This window comes from Ahaetulla prasina, chromosome 17 (assembly GCF_028640845.1).
Source record: "Ahaetulla prasina isolate Xishuangbanna chromosome 17, ASM2864084v1, whole genome shotgun sequence".
Lineage (NCBI taxonomy): Eukaryota > Metazoa > Chordata > Lepidosauria > Squamata > Colubridae > Ahaetulla > Ahaetulla prasina.
The window spans coordinates 9,264,513-9,280,651 of NC_080555.1; the positions used below are offsets into that span (position 1 = coordinate 9,264,513).

At 47.9% G+C, this 16,139-nt stretch overlaps 1 protein-coding gene across 1 annotated transcript in view; it reads left to right on the plus strand.

Moving 5' to 3' along the window:
• The window catches only part of NRXN2 (neurexin 2), a 531,073-nt gene that overhangs the window by 446,028 nt on the left and 68,906 nt on the right, over positions 1-16,139 (plus strand). Inside the window, exon 17 of the mRNA XM_058160639.1 lies at positions 14,441-14,612. Coding sequence (XP_058016622.1) covers positions 14,441-14,612 — 172 coding nt within the window. The remainder of the gene's footprint in view (positions 1-14,440; positions 14,613-16,139) is intronic.

Here is a 16,139-nt window from a genome sequence, read left to right on the forward strand (position 1 = left end):
CGAATTGTCTCTCTCCCGTCTTGATCTGCTGCGTCCTTTCCTAAATGACCTGGATTTGGACTCCTGCCAGCAAAATTCCCCCAAGGTTGATAAAGGTGTTGAAAGACGTTACAGGGCTACAGGTAGCCCTCAACTTACAACAGTTCATTTAGTGACCGTTTCAAGTTTTCAACGGCACTGACTGAAAGGAGTGCCTTATTTTATGACGCTGGTTCACACTTTGCAGCATTCCCATGGTCATCTGAATCAGCAATAGCAATAGACTTATATGGACCAGTTGCCCAGCGCCCGAATTTTGATCACGTGACCTCAGAGAGCAAAAGTGGTATTCAGTCAGTTCGGACCAGTTCGGGCGAACCGGTAGCGGAAATCTTGAGTAGTTTGGAGAACCGGCAAATACACCTCTGGCTGGGCCCAAACCCACTCGCCCCGCCCACCCACTCGCCCCGCCCACCCACTCGCCCCGCCCACCCACTCGCCCCGCCCACCCACTCGCCCCACCCTGCCCAATCACTCCTCATCTCGCCTCCCCAGCATAGCTGGGAGGCTATTACAGTCATAAGTGGGGAAAATGCTCGTAAGTTCCTTTATTCAGTGCCGTTGTAACTTCGAACCGTCCCTAAACGGGCTGTTGCAAGTGGACGCCTATTTATACAGTGTTGTGTTTGAGAGGAGTGCGGGCGTCTCTCCAGGAATTAAATCAGGTGGATGCATGTATGTTGCCTTTGGAAGTGCGGGTCTCTGCTTGTTCTCCCCTTGTGTTGCTTGCGCATTTGTGTGTGTTTCTCTGAAGTATGGAATGGGCTGCATTAGCAGATGCCGGCCCCAAAGAGGTGCAGAGTTGTGTTCTCCCCTCTTCCTCCCCCCCAATCCAGTCCATTTTCAAACTTTTTTTTTTTTTTGCAAATTTAGTCCCTTTCTTTCCTGGAGACATGGGGACAGAACCCCGAGTTCCTTTACATCATATCTTTCTAACCTTCCCTTAGATTGGAAGCAAATTTTTTAAAAGAAAAAAAAAGGAGTTAATATAGCTAATGAATAGTAACCCTGTTTGGCTAAAAGCTTCTTTTGGTTAGGTTTCCGAAGCTCTTTTGTTATGGTATCAACTTTGCAGCCGGCGCAATTTCCCTACGCTTTAAAATAAATATTAAATATTAAAAGTATTTTAATTTCCCCCTCCCTTTTTTTTTTTTTTTTTTTTTGCCTTGCCAGAGCGAACTTGGCAGCTCAAAACAGCAACTGAATCCATTTCTCATCTCTCATTGATTTATGCGTTTTGGGAAATGTGGACAATAGACCAACCACAAGGTTCGCTATAAAAGATGGTTGGATATTTTCCCCTGGTTCCTTCAGAGCTTTTCCGTTGGAAGGTAAAAAGCTTCTTTGCACACGGCCATTAAGGACGGGAAGACCTAGCGAGTTGCTCGCAACCTTGGCAGCGTAATCTGGAAAAATATATAGAACGGAATAACAGAGTTGGAAGGGATCCTGGAGATCTTCTAGTCGAACCCCCTGCCCAAGCAGGAAACCTGTTTCAGACAAATGGCTGTCCAGTCTCTTCTTACAAAACCTCCCAGGATGAAGCACCTGCAACGTCTGGAGGGAAGCTGTTCATTGTTTTCAGAACAGAGCTGGGAGGGACCTTGGAGGTCATCTAGCTCATCTCCCTTCTCAAGCAGGAGACCGGCCTATACCATCTCAGACAAATGGTTTTGCAGTTTCTTCTTAAAAGCCTCCATGGTGGAGCAGCCACAACGTCTGGTGGCAAGCCGTTCCACTGGTTAATTGTTGTTGTTGTTGTTGTTGTTGTTGTTGTTGTTATTATTATTATTATTATTATTATTATTATTATTATTATTATTTATTTGATTTTTATACCGCCCTTCTCCCGAAGGACTCAGGGCGGTGTACAGGCAAAAGTAAAAACAGACAATACAATATACAGTTTAAAATGCAAGTTAAAAAACTTATTATAATTGGCCTAAAACTTTAAAATGTATAAAAAACTAAAACCCCATTTAAAAATTAGTAGTAGAAAATTTAAAATCAATAAAATTTAAGCCAGCCCCGCGCGAATGAAAAGATATGTCTTCAGTTCGCGGCGAAAGGTCCGAAGGTCAGGTATTTGGCGTAAACCCGGGGGAAGCTCGTTCCAGAGTGTGGGAGCCCCCACAGAGAAGGACCTTCCCCTGGGGGCCGCCAGCCGACATTGCTTGGCGGACGGCACCCTGAGAAGTCCCTCTCTGTGAGGGCGTACGGGTCGGTGGGAGGCATGTGGTAACAGCAGGCGGTCCCGTAAGTACCCAGGCCCTAAGCCATGGGCGCTTTAAAGGTCGTAACCAAACCTTAAAGTGCACTCGAAGGCCACAGGTAGCCAGTGCAGTCTGCGCAGGAGGCGGTGTTACAGGAGCTCTGGCTCCTCTATCACCAGCGCAGCTGCATTCTGGACTAACTGAAGCCTCCGAGTGCACTTCAAGGAGCCCCATGTAGAGAGCATTACAATAATCAGCGAGAGGTAACGAGCGCATGAGTGACCGTGCACAAGGCATCCCGATCAAGGAAGGGGCGCAACTGCCGAACCAGGCGAACCTGGTGGAAGGCCCTCTTGGAGACGGCCGCCAAATGATCGTCAAACGACAGTCGCCCATCCAAGAGGACACCCAAGTTGCGCACCCTATCCTTTGGGGCCAATAACTCGCCTCCAACAGTCAGCTGCGGCTGCAGCTGACTGAATCAGGATGCCGGCATCCACAGCCACTCCGTCTTGGAGGGATTGAGCTTGAGCCTGTTTCTCCCCATCCAGACCCGTACGGCTTCCAAACACCGGGACAGCACTTCAATAGCTTCGTTGGGGTGGCCCGGGGTGGAAAAGTACAGCTGGGTGTCATCAGCGTACAGCTGGTATCTCACCCCGTAGCCACTGATGATCTCACCCAACGGCTTCATATAGATGTTGAACAGAAGGGGCGAGAGGATCGACCCCTGCGGCACCCCACAAGTGAGGCCCCTCGCGGTCGACCTCTGCCCCCCTGTCAACACCGTCTGCGACCGGTCGGAGAGATAGGAGGAGAACCACCGATAAACGGTGCCTCCCACTCCCAATCCCCCCAACCGGCGCAGCAAGATACCATTGTTCTCACTGTTAGGAAGTTTTTCCTTAATTCTAGATTGCTTCTCTCCTTGATTAGTTTCCATCCACTGTTTCTTCCACTTTGGAAAATAAATTGACCCCTTCAAATATTGGAAGACCTCTAGCATGTCCCCCTTCTTTTCTTTAGACTAGCCAAACCCACATCCTGCAACTGTTTTTCATAAATTTTAGTCTCCAGGCCTTTAATTATCTTAATTGCTCTTAATTAAGGAAAAACTTCCTAACAGTGAGGACAATTAACCAGTGGAACAGCTTGCCACCAGAAGTTATGGGCTCTCCTTCAATGGAGGTTTTTAAGAAGAGACTAGACAGTCATTTATCTGAAATATTATAGGTTCTCCTTCTTGAGCAGGGGGCTGGACTAGAAGACCTCCAAGGTCCCTTCCAGCTTGATTCTGTATTCTATATAGTGAGCGTTCGAAGCTACGACGACACTGAAAAGTGACTTAACTCCGTTTTTCACACTTGCTATGGTCGTAGCATCCCCTTGGTCTCATGATCTAAATTCAGACACTTGGCCACCGACTCATATTTATGACGGCCTCACTGGCCCTCCCCCTTTGGCGACCTTTGGATAATAATAATAATAATAATAATAATAATAATAATAATAATAATAATAATAATAATAATAATAATAATAATAATAATAATAATAATAATAATTTAATTTATAGACCGCCCTTCTCCCGAAGGACTCAGGGCGGTGAACAGCCAGTTAAAATACAAAACAAACCCATACAATAATTAAAAACTACCCCTAAAAAACTTATTCAATTGGCCAATCTAAAATACAATTACACCCTATGAAATCACTAAAATTTAAAAACCCCTATAAATCCATTTAAAAGTTTTTAAAAATTAAGCAAAGTCAGTGGGGAAACCAGATTCATTTAACCACCTTGTTCCTCGCTTAATGACCGCCGCAATTCACTTAACAAGTGTTGGGCCGAAAGGTCCTCAAATGGAGTATATATTTATTTATTTATTCAATTTTTATACCGCCCTTCTCCCGAAGGACTCAGCGAGTACAACTCACTTTGCAAATGTCTCGTTTAACAAGGGGAATTTTTCCCTTGTCTCGTTTAACAAGGGAAATTTTGGACCCAACTGCGGTCGGAAGTCGAGGACTACGCCTGTCCAGCCTCTTCTCTAACTGCCGGGGGCAGCCCTTGCAAACAGGGGGTTTCTGCCGCTCGAGCCCCCTGACCATGGCAGGGTCACCTCTGCAACTTTCGCCTTGACCTGCAGGGGGCAGCGTTAATAAAAACCCATGCCTCCCAGGGCTCAAATAATGCAGATTTTAATGCAATAATTACATGCATAGCACTAATAAAGAACACAAGCACACAGCAAGCCAGCTGTTCCCACTTCGTGGCATTAATCACTGCTTAGCATAATAATCCTTTAATAATGCCTTGCACATACACACACACACACACACAATCATAGAAACACACACACACACATACACACACATATCCCTTTCCCCACTTCCTGGATGCCAGTTGTGTTGAGATCCTCCTTTGTTTCCGTCGGATTTGCCGCCGACAGCAATTCCCGGGCCAAGGCTAAAGGGCCGATCTTAAAACGTGCCTCTTTTCCCGTGGCCAATCAAGGCTACTCCAGCAGTTTTAAAATGCCACCGAAAAAAGGCTGGTTGCTGACCCAAGCATTCTGTGAAGCACGAAACATTGTGCATTTTCCCCTCCGCTGACCTAGGAAGAACCTTCGTCTCCCCCACCACCACCACCTTTTTAGTATTCAATGCGAAACACGTTGTCATTCCTTGTCAGGGGGAAATTTAATTCAATCGGATTAGAGCTTGGAAGGGACCTTGGGAGGTCTTCTAGTCCAGCCCCCCTGCTCAGGCAGGAGACCCTATATACTGGTGAGGGCGAACCTATGGCAGGCGTGCCAGAGGTGGCACACAGAGCCCTCTCTGTGGGCATGCGCGCCATCGTCAGCTGCTGTTCTGGTTTCCGCGTGCACATGCACGCCAGCCAGCTGGTCTTCGCGGAGTCAGAGCGCCCGAAAACAGCCTGAAAACAGCCCAAAAAATGCTTGAAAAACAGACTGCTTTCCAGGTCTTTTGGGGGCCATTTTCGGGCTGTTTTCAGACCATTTTCTGGGTTGTTTTCAGATCGTTTTTCAGGCCAAAAACAGCCAGAAAAATCCCAGAAAAACAGCCTGAAAACGGTCCGAAAAATGGCTCAAAATGGCCAAAAAAAACCAAGCATGCGCGTGCCAGCAAAGTGGTCTTTGGGTTTCCGGTGCTCAGGCGCTCCGGAGTGCGCATGCCAGTAGTGGGATTCAAATCCCGTCGCTACCGGTTCGCTTGTGGATGCGTGCACCATTGCGCATGTGCAGAGACATCCGAGCGAGTGGGCAGAGCTTCCCATCGCCGCCGCTACCGGTTCGCCTGATCGCGGAGTCAGAGCGCCCGAAAACAGCGAACCGGTAGCAACCCACCACTGGCGCAAGCGCGCATGCAAACGCATGCAACGCACGTTCTGGTTTGGGCACTCGGTGCGAAGAAGTTCACCATCACTGCCCTGTACCATCTACATGGGGCTTCCCTTCAAGAGCACCCGAAGACTTCAATTAGTTCAGAATGCGGCCGCGCGGGTGATAGAGGGAGCGACTCGTTGCTCCCATATAACACCTCTCCTGCGCAGGCTGCACTGGCTTCCGGTGGTCTTTTGGGTACAATTCAAGGTGTTAGTTACCACCTTTAAAGCGCTCCATGGCATAGGACCGGGTTACTTACGGGACCGCCTGCTGCTACTGGCAATCTCCCATCGACCAGTGCGCTCCCATAGGGAGGTTCTCCTTGGGGTGCCGTCGGCCAGTCAATGTCGGCTGGCGACACCCAGGGGGAGGGCCTTCTCTGTGGGGGCACCAACCCTCTGGAACACGCTACCACCAGGTATCCATCAACTCCCTGATCTTCGGACCTTTCGACGCGAGCTGAAAGCATTTCTGTTTCACCGTGCAGGACTGGCCTAGTGGGGTTTTAATAAGGGGTTTTATTGGTTTTAAGTTCTTCAATCAACTCTAAATTCTAAATTAATTGATTTTACTTTGACTGTAAACCGCCCTGAGTCCTTTGGGAGAAGGGCGGTAGAGAAATCGAAACAATAATAATAATAATAATAATAATAATAATAATAATAATAATAATAATAATAATAATAATAATAATAATAATAATAATTTCAGACAGGTGGCCGTCCAGTCTTTTCTTAAAAACCTCCTGTGGTGGAGAACCTACAACCTCTGAAGGGCAGCTCTTCTACCGGTTAATTGTTATTATTATTATTATTTATTTATTTGTCAACAAATACAAAGAAACAAGTAGCAGAGTAGGCACAGACATGGACACATGAAAAATTTTTGGCACGCAAAAAAAAAAAGGATATAAATAGGCAAATCATTGCCATAAACACATAGCATGATTCCATATAATTGGGGACAGTAGGACAGGGACGGTAGGCACGCTGGTGCGCTTATGCACGCCCCGTTAGGGACCTCTTAAGAAACACGAAAGGTCCACGGTAGACAGTTTACGATAAAAGGTATTTGGGATTAGAGAGACTAACAACAGGATCAGGTAGAGTGTTCCAGACATTTACTATTCTCTTGCAAAAGTCATATTTCCTAAAATTAAGATTAGAGCGAAGTACATTGAGTTTAATTGTCCTCCCTGTTAGGACTGGATCTTTCTTTAACTAACAAAATAACAGAGCTGGGAGGGACCTCGGAGGTCTTCTAGTCCAACCCACTGCTCGAGCAGGAGACCTTATACCATCCTGGACAAGCGGCAGCCCAGTCTCTTCTTAAAAGCCTCCAGTGATGGAGCACCCACAGCTTCTGGTGGCAAGCTGTTCCGCTGGTTAATTGTTCATTGTTCTCACTGTTAGGAAGTTTCTCCTTAATTCCAGGTTGAAATATATCAGCCTGGACTGCAACAAGTCCCAGTGGTGTTCCTTGAACCGTGGTGCCCAGCATCCCTAGGCAGCAAAAGCAATGATTTGCATACATGTATGTATGTATGCATGTAGGATATATATAGACAGATTTATTTATTTATTTATAAATGTATTTAATTGCAGCGTTACAGACCCTGAGTATTTTGCACCCGTCTTGTTAATTGAACTGATCGTTAAAACTCACCTGAAAGAGAATTTCTTGTCATGGAGCAGGGGTCTCCAACCTTGGCAATTTTAAGCCTGGAGGACTTCAACTCCCAGAATACCCCACCCAGTTGCTGGGAGTTGAAGTCCTGGGAGTTGAAGTCCTCCAGGCTTAAAGTTGCCAAGGTTGGAGACCCCTGTCATGGAGAATAAGTGAGAGGCTGAATCTTAACTCCAGGAATTGAGAAGTGAACTAAAAATTGAATTTACTGGTGTGTGTGTGTGGGAAGAGCCCTCTGCACGTGTTCCACAACCTTGCCACTTGCTTGGCGTACGACGGTAGCTTAGAAGTTAGACAAGACCTAAGTTTAACTCATAGAATCATCTATTGTAATGTCCTTCCTGTTAAAGACTACTTCAGCTTTAATTGCAACAATACAAGAGCAACCAACAGATTTAAACTTAATGTTAACCGCTTTAATCTAGATTGCAGAAAATATAACTTCTGTAACAGAATCATCAGTACTTGGAATACTTTACCTGACTCTGTGGTCTCTTCCCATAATCCTAAAAGCTTTAACCAAAAACTTAAGAGGACCATAAGGGGCGTGCATAAGCGCACAAACGTGCCTACCGTTCCTGTCCTATTGTTTTTTTTCTTTTCTTTTCTTCTTCCTATATATATATTGATGCTTATACCTCCTAATATTTACTCATATATATGTTTATATACTATATAATCCTTTTTATATGATGTTGTGACAAAAATAAAATAAATAAAATAAAATAAAATAAGTAAAACAAATTCGGATTAAAAATTTGCAGAACTGCCTAAGCACAGATTTACATCTGCGACAGAAAGTTGGAAATGTCTTTTGCTGTCTGCCCCAGGAGAAATGCAAGGCATGCACAGAAAGGGGTGGGGGAGATGTCTGGCGTCTGAAGCCCCCCACCCATCCCTGATCTGAGGTGGCTGGCTACTTAGCCCCTCTGCCAAGTGCTGGTTGTCACTTTAGGGCGACAGCTTCTTGAATTGTGAGCGTGGGTGCTGCAAACCCCATAATTCATCTCTGAGCTCTTGGTAACTCCCGAAGCCCCATTGCTCACAAGGAAGAAGCGGCCCTGAGTTATGGACTGATGAAAAATATGGGTTCAAATTCTGGAGGATGCCTGGCATGGAAGAAGACGCCCTGGGATATTAGCCACGACTCAACTGCGATTTGAACGGGAGCCAGCTCTTCACGCGAGGGTTTTGTTTGGCATTCGAAAAAGCGCCATCTTTGGGCTGCGCAGCTAGTCCTCGACTTACAACCGTTCATTTAGTGACCAAAGTTACGTCGTCACTGGGGGGGAAAAAAGTGACTTAGGGTCGTTCTTCACATTTACGACCGTCGCAGCATTCCCCGTGATCAAAATTCAGATGCTTGGCCACTGGCTCATATTTACGATTGTTGCCGTGTCCCCGGGCAGAGGTAGATTCAGCCGGTTCGGACTGGTTTGCCCGAACCGGTAGCAGAAATTGCGGGCAGGCCTGCCCACCCACTCCAGTTCTATGCCAACCTATTTAGGCACAGTTTTGAGGCCGGGCGCATGGGTGGAAGGTGCGCGAGAGAGCATAGCGCAGGCATGGGAGGCCGGGCACAGGCACGTGTGTGTGAACTGGGCGCGCGCACACGCAAAGTGAGCATGTGCGCAGGCAGGGTGAACCGGTAGTAACATAACGTGAAACCCCCACCCCTGGTCCTGGGGGGGGGGTCACGTGATCCCCTTTTGCGACCTTCCGACCAGCAAATTCAATGGGGAAGCCAGATTCACTTAACAACCGGATTACTCACTTTATCAACTGCAGTGATTCACTTAACAACCCTGGCATGGAAAGTCCTAAAATGGTCGGGTGGTGATGGGCAAAACTCACTGAATGTCTCACTTCACAACAGAAACAATTGTGGTCGTAAGTCGAGGACTACCTGTATACCGGGCAAATGCTGACGCCAACTCTGCTTTAGCCAACCGAACCCAACCCAGTGAGACCTGCTCAGTGATCTGTCCCCCTCCGCAGTCCGGGAGACACAAGCGATGACTTAATTAGCCAGCAACTATCAGCTCTGACAGCAAACTGGTGAGCGTCTGCCAAGTATCTCGGTTATCTCTCCTGATGCCAATGAGTCAGCCAGGAAACCAGGAACAAACAGGACTTCAGCTCTAATTCTCTCCCTCTAAGCAGTTGATTTGCTTGCCACGAAGTGGTATAGCAACCCTTGCTGCTTTTATATCCTGTGGGGTGTGGCTCCATGACTCAGCACTTCCTAGGCCTGCCGCACCCTTGCTTCTGTTGTTCCCGCCACTCCTGCCTATGAAACCTAGGGTCCAGCCAGGCCTGATTGCCATCAGCTGGGTCTGGAGGCGTGGCCTGTGGGGGAAAAGAGTCAGAGGACGGAGGCCTTGTTATCTCCTCCACCTGGCCTGCCTCTGGTTCCTGGAGCTGAGCCAGGGAAGCCGGTGCTCCCGAGGTAAGTCCTGATGGCTCTTCCCCCTCACTTTCCGAGTCACTTTCTGGCAGGGGGCCTGGCTCAGGGGCGCAGACACAACACTGAGATCTGCTCCATCGTTACAACCCACCCCTGGCGCAGCGGATATCGTGCCCCCCTCCCACTACGCACCTCTGGCAGAGGAGTGGACTGTGAAACCAGGGCTTGCTTAGACAAAATCCCCCCTCCTGATACCTCCAGCCTGGCACACCCAGCTGGCTGCCAACTTCTACCCTCCAGCCAAAGGCATCAGCTTCCCAGGTGCCCCCTCCCCGCTTGCCAGCCCGTCGTCTGCAAGGCAGGATTAATTACTATTCTGCTGCAAATGAAATTAAGTTGGCGCAGTGTCGGTCAGCAGCTGCACCGAGATGTGGATTATAACGCGGAGCTGCTGCTGCTGCTGTTGCAAGTGGAGTGGTGGAGCCACCCCTCCTCCTCCTCCTCCTCCCACCACCACCACAAGGACTGGGCAGGAACAGGAATCCTCTCCTGGATCTTGCCAGCTTCACTAGGATCTCTGGTCCACCTCCAGTGGGAAACAGCCTTTCTTAACGAATCCCGTTGGGATCCTTTCCAGCTTTCAAGAGGGTTCTGGATGTTTTGAGAACGGAAGAGGACAGAGAGCCACATGCTGGCAGAGAAAGGGGGAATGTCTGCTTTTCAGTGGGAGAAATGTCCTGGAAGGGACCTTGGAGGTCTTCTAGTCCAGCCCCCTGCTCAAACAGAAGGATACTATATCATTGCAGATAAGCGATTGTCTAGATCTCAGGGGTGTCATACTCGATTTCATTGAGGGCTGCATCAGGGTTATGTTTGGTTTCGGGGGTGAGGGCGTCACCAGGGTGGTCATGGCCAGTTTGATGTCACTCGTGTCAGCGGCGGCTGTGGAGGCCTGAGCGTTCTGCCAGCAAAAACGGGCTCCCGAGCTCTGTTTCTGGCTGGGGCGGCCTCCTGCAATGCTCTGCCAGCAAAAATGGGCTCCCGAGTGCCGTTTCTGGCTGGGGCGGCCTCCTGCAATGCTCTGCCAGCAAAAACGGGCTCCCGAGTGCCGTTTCTGGCTGGGGCGGCCTCCTGCAATGCTCTGCCAGCAAAAACGGGCTCCCGAGCGCCGTTTCTGGCTGGGGCGGCCTCCTGCAATGTTCTGGCACATATGCGCGTGCCGGCCAGCTGATTTTTGGGCCTTCTGGGCCCACCAGCAGTAGGGAAACAGGCTGTTTCCTGCCTCCAGAGGGCCTTGGGGGGGGGGAGACCGTTTTCACCCTCCCCAGGCTCCTAGAAAGGCTCTGGAGCCTGGGAAGAACAAAAAACGGGCCTACTGGACCCACTGCACCAAAAATGGGGGGAGCGCAGGGAGGTCATGCACACATGCGTGGGGGCGGGGCACATAGAATTATGGGTGTGGGCACGCGTACGTGGGACACACAGACCCCCGCGCGACCCCCCGCTTTTGGCACACGATGGCAAAAAGGTTAGCCATCCCTGCTATATGCTCCGGCCCTGTTTAAAAACCTCGGAGAGCTTTCGAACTGGAGGATTTGGTCCTTTGAAATGCGCCCAACGCGGGGAGTTTCAGCCGTCCCCTTTTTTTAATTGTCAGAGCTGCTTAGGGATGAGATCGTGGACTGGGCTTATCGGCTCTCTGCAGATTGCCAGTTGTCGTGTTGTGCTAGTGCATGTGGGTACGTGGGGGGTGGGGAGATTGGTAGCCCTAAGTTCACTTCCTCTACTTGGTGGGGGGTGGCTTTGGGGAGACCAGATCCTCGTTTCGAGCCAGTTGGCTTTGTTTCAGCGGTATCAAATTTCCCCCTTTGGATAAATCATCCAAAGCTCTTTTATTTTTCTTATCCCTTTTTATCCTGGGCTAGACTAAATCCCAGTTATTCCCAGTGCAGCAGGCTGATTCAAACCAGTTTCCCGCACTTCCAGTGGCCAAAGATGCTGTGTGCAAGGACATCTCAACGGGAAAGTTAATTGTTTGGCGGGAAGACCCCGGCCTTAAGTCCATATACACACACACACACACACATACACACCAGCCATGAAATCCACAAATCTGGGCCATTGTCAGTTCAGCAGATATCAAGAAGACGGGGTGATATCTGTCTGATATCTAAAAGAAAAGAGAGAAAGTGAAACACGTAATACTTCTTCGGCGTCGTGCAGAAGGAAAGTCTGACTGGTTGACAGCACAACCTGTTAAAAAGGTTAATTTTCTTTTAAGTTTCTTCCTGTAAGTTTGTGTTTTTAGTTTTTAATCTTTATTTCAAATTTTGTGGGGTTTTTTTTCCCCCTTTAAGAATGAAGATGGCTTTGTTAGGAAAAAAAATAAAGATATTTTTTAAAAAATAAGTACAGGTAGTCCTTGACTTGCAACCATTTGTTGAGCGACAGTTCAAAGTTACAACAGCGCTGGAAAAAATGTCTTGTGACCGGTTTTCACACTTACGACCGTTACACTATCCCCATGGTCACATGATCAAAATTCAGACACTTGGAAACTGGCGTGTACTTACGACTGTTGCAGTGTCCCGGGGGGTCACGTAATCACCTTTTGCAACCTTCCCAGCCGGCTTCCAACAAACAAAATCAATGGGGGGGGGGAAAGAGCTGGATTCGCTGTAACGACCACATAATTCACTTAACAACGATAGTAATTCACTTCGCAACTGTGGCAAAATGGGGCAGAACTCCTGGCTTAAGCAGCTGCCTTGCTTAGCAATGGGAATTTTGGGCTCAATTTTGGCCGTAAGTTAAGGACGACCTGTGAAAGTTTAAAAAGCTGGACAAAGAGTTGCAGAAATCTGGAATCAACCCTGTTTGTGCTGTGGAAATTCACAAAATGAATTTTGTGAATTTCTCATCCCAGTGTACCTTTACAGCGTAGTGTAGCTTTAAGACTTGTGGACTTCAACTCCCAGAGTTGAAGTCCGCAAGTCTTAAATTTGTCAAGGTTGGAGACCCCTGCTTTACAGGGTGGTTGTTGTGGAGTAGGCGAGGGATACACTGCTATAACACACACATACAAACGCACACACGAATATTAAAAAGGTGCAGCAGAGGATGTTCTTCCTGCGCCAACTCAGAAAGCTCAAGACAGCCCCAGGAGCTGCTGATTCAGTTCTAAAGAGGAACTATTCTGTGTGTGTGTGTGTGAGAGAGAGAGAGAGAGAGATCTACAACCGTCTGATTTGGCACTGCAACCAAACAGGAGACGGACATATTCCGACGGGTAGTTAGGACTGCAGAAAAAACAATCGTAACCACCTGCCTTCCATGGAGGACCTGTAGATTGCATTGGTCAGAAGGAGAAAATATCTACAGACCAGTGGTGAGCTGCAACCTGTAGTAGTTGCAACCTGTGGAGTTGCAACCTGCGCGTGGGCCTGCCCACCCGCCCAGGCGCAATCCCGTCCTATATCGCTGTGTTATTTGACCCCGGACGCATGTGTGGAAGGCTTGCATGCATTAATTCCCCTGTTTTGTGACGCCGCACGGAGGCGCCGTTGGTGTGTGCTCACATTTCCGGTGTTGGGCGAACAGGTTGCTACGGTATGTGACGCCCACCTCTGCTACAGACCCCTCACATCCTGGACATAAACTGTTTCAACTACTCCCCTCAGGACAGCGCTATAGGGCATTGCATGCCAAAACCAATTTCATTGTATATATGATGTACAGTGACAATAAAACTAGTTTCCACCCACCCCCGGGCCATCACTCTGCTAAATCCCACAGCATTGTCTCATTTCTCATCTTTCCTACTATCTTCTATTGGTTTCTTATGATTTATCAATTGTTGATAAGTTAAACTTAAGTTTAATGATAGTAACTGTGATTTATGACCTCTGACCTATTACTTGCTGTTTATATGTACACTGAGAGCTTATGAACCAGAGGCAAATTCTTTTGTGTCCAATCACGCTTGGCCAATAAATAATTTCTATTCTATTCTATTCTATTCTATTCTATTCTATTCTATTCTATTCTATTCTATTCTAATCTAATCTAATCTAATCTAATCTAATCTAATCTAATCTAATCTAATCTGAATCCTATTCTAGTCTAGTCTAGTCTAGTTGACTTTACTATATATTTAGTCTATATTTTACTCTTCTCTTCTCTTCTCTTCTACTCTACTCTACTCTACTCTACTCTACTTTACTCCTATTCTACTCTACTCTACTCTATATTTATTCTATATTTTACTCTTCTGTTCTACTCTAGTCTAGTCTACTTTGCTCCTATTTTACTCTACTCTATATTTATTCTATTCTATTCCAAATCCTATTCTATTCTATTCTATTCTATTCTATTCTATTCTATTCTATTCTATTCTATTCTATTCTATTCTATTCATACATCCTTGAACTCTTGGAGAAGCAGCAGCTTCTAAAATTGAATAAATTGGTATTCAGGTGATGACTGCTGGAGACCCCACGACAGCTGATCATAATATTACAGGTTTCCTTTATTTTGTGGGGGAGAAACACCAGAATTTCTACAATCCATCTGGAGATTTTTCCCCCCCCCTGCTTTTTGAGAGCCCCCCCGACCTAATTTCCTTTCTGCCTCCTCTCTCTTCCCCTTCTTCCTCCCCTCCACCCACCCCTCCCCGCTCTCCGCAGGACCAGGGGACTGTGGGCGTCATTTTCAATGTGGGCACGGATGACATCACGATCGAGGAGAGCAATGCCATGGTGAACGATGGCAAGTACCACGTGGTCCGTTTCACCCGGAGCGGCGGCAACGCGACGCTGCAAGTGGACAACTGGCCCATCAACGAACGATACCCAGCAGGTAGGGGACCACAAAGCGGTGGCTGCCGTCACCCCCTTTCTCTCTTCCTCTCCCCCCCCCCCAACAACAGCGGAGGTTGGAACCACCAGGCCCTCGTTTCCTTTCTGCCAGAGGTGGGGGAGGAGGAGGGCAGTAAGGCGCAGCGGGCAGCTGCCCTGGCATTCTTGGTGGCATCTCCTGGGCTTTTCCAGAAGCTCCGATGCTCACTCGCGCGTTGGGAGTCAAGGAAGGATGGGGCGGGGCGGGGGGGGCAATTGGAAGGGCGAATCAGAAGAAGAGCCTTAGGATGGGGGGGGGGCTTAAGAAACTCAGTGGGGCAGAGGGATGGGGCCTTGAACCAATCTTACCCCTTCTGAAGCACTTCCAGCTAGAAAGGTATTTCTTTAAATAGTCCCACTTCTCTGGAGGTGCTGGAAATTGCACACAAAGCCTTTTTCTTCTCTCCCCCATGTTTTAATCTAGAAACCCCTCCCCCATCTGCAGGAGTCAGGAATTTGTTTTTTAAATCCCCCCCCCGGCCTTCCCATCAGTTCAACCAGGGATGAAATGCTCCCGGTTCGGAACGGGTCGCCCGATCCGGTAGCGATGGTGGTGGGTAGTTCAGAGAACCAGTTGCAAAAATCCCTGCCCCCCCTTCACACCCCTCCCCGCATGCCCAGGTGAGCCACGCGATCATCAGAGGGTTTTTTTTTCTTTTAAAAACATTTTTTCTTCGGCTGAAAAAATGCTTTTAAAAGTTTTTTTTAAAAAAAGCCTCCAATGATCGTGCGGCTCAGCTGGGATCGTCAGAACCCTTTAAAAGCATTTTTTTCTACAAGCTTTTCATCCGAAGAAGCTGTAGAAAAAAATCCTTTTAAAAGATTCTGGCGATCAGGCAACTCAGCTGGGATCGTCAGAACCCTTTCAAAGCATTTTTTCTACCAGCTCTTCGGCCGAAGAGGTTGTAGGAAAAATGCTTTTAAAAGTAAAAAAAAAAAAAAAAGTTGGCCACGCCCATCCAGTCACATTACCTCCACCCCCACCACCAAGCCACGCCCACAGAACCGGTAGTAACAAATTATACATTTCACCCCTGAGTTCAACAAATAGCATCACTCAGGATTCGGTCCCAGTCTTGAACAAAGATGACGGTAGGAGAATAGCGGGCTCTGCTTTCTGTTCGGAGAAGCTTGGCGTAGCCCACCGAGATGAACATGCACATGGATAAAAGGGTGACATTGCACCCCCCTCCACTCCCACCCCAAAGTTACCCATCTCAGTCGGGGTTCTCGCTTGAAGTCACAGAACGGATAGGGTAGTAGGATGGGGTCTTAGAGGTCATCTTATCCAATCCACCATACCATCCTGGGTGTTCCGTCCCCCCTTCGCCTCCGTCCGAGTGATGGCTTAATTAGCCAGCACTATCAGCTCTGGCAGCAAAATAGCGAGCATCTGCCAAGTGTCTCTGTTATCTCCCTCGATGCCGATGAGTCACCCAGGAACAAACTTCAGCTCTTAGTTAATCAGTTGATTTGCCTGCTACGAAGA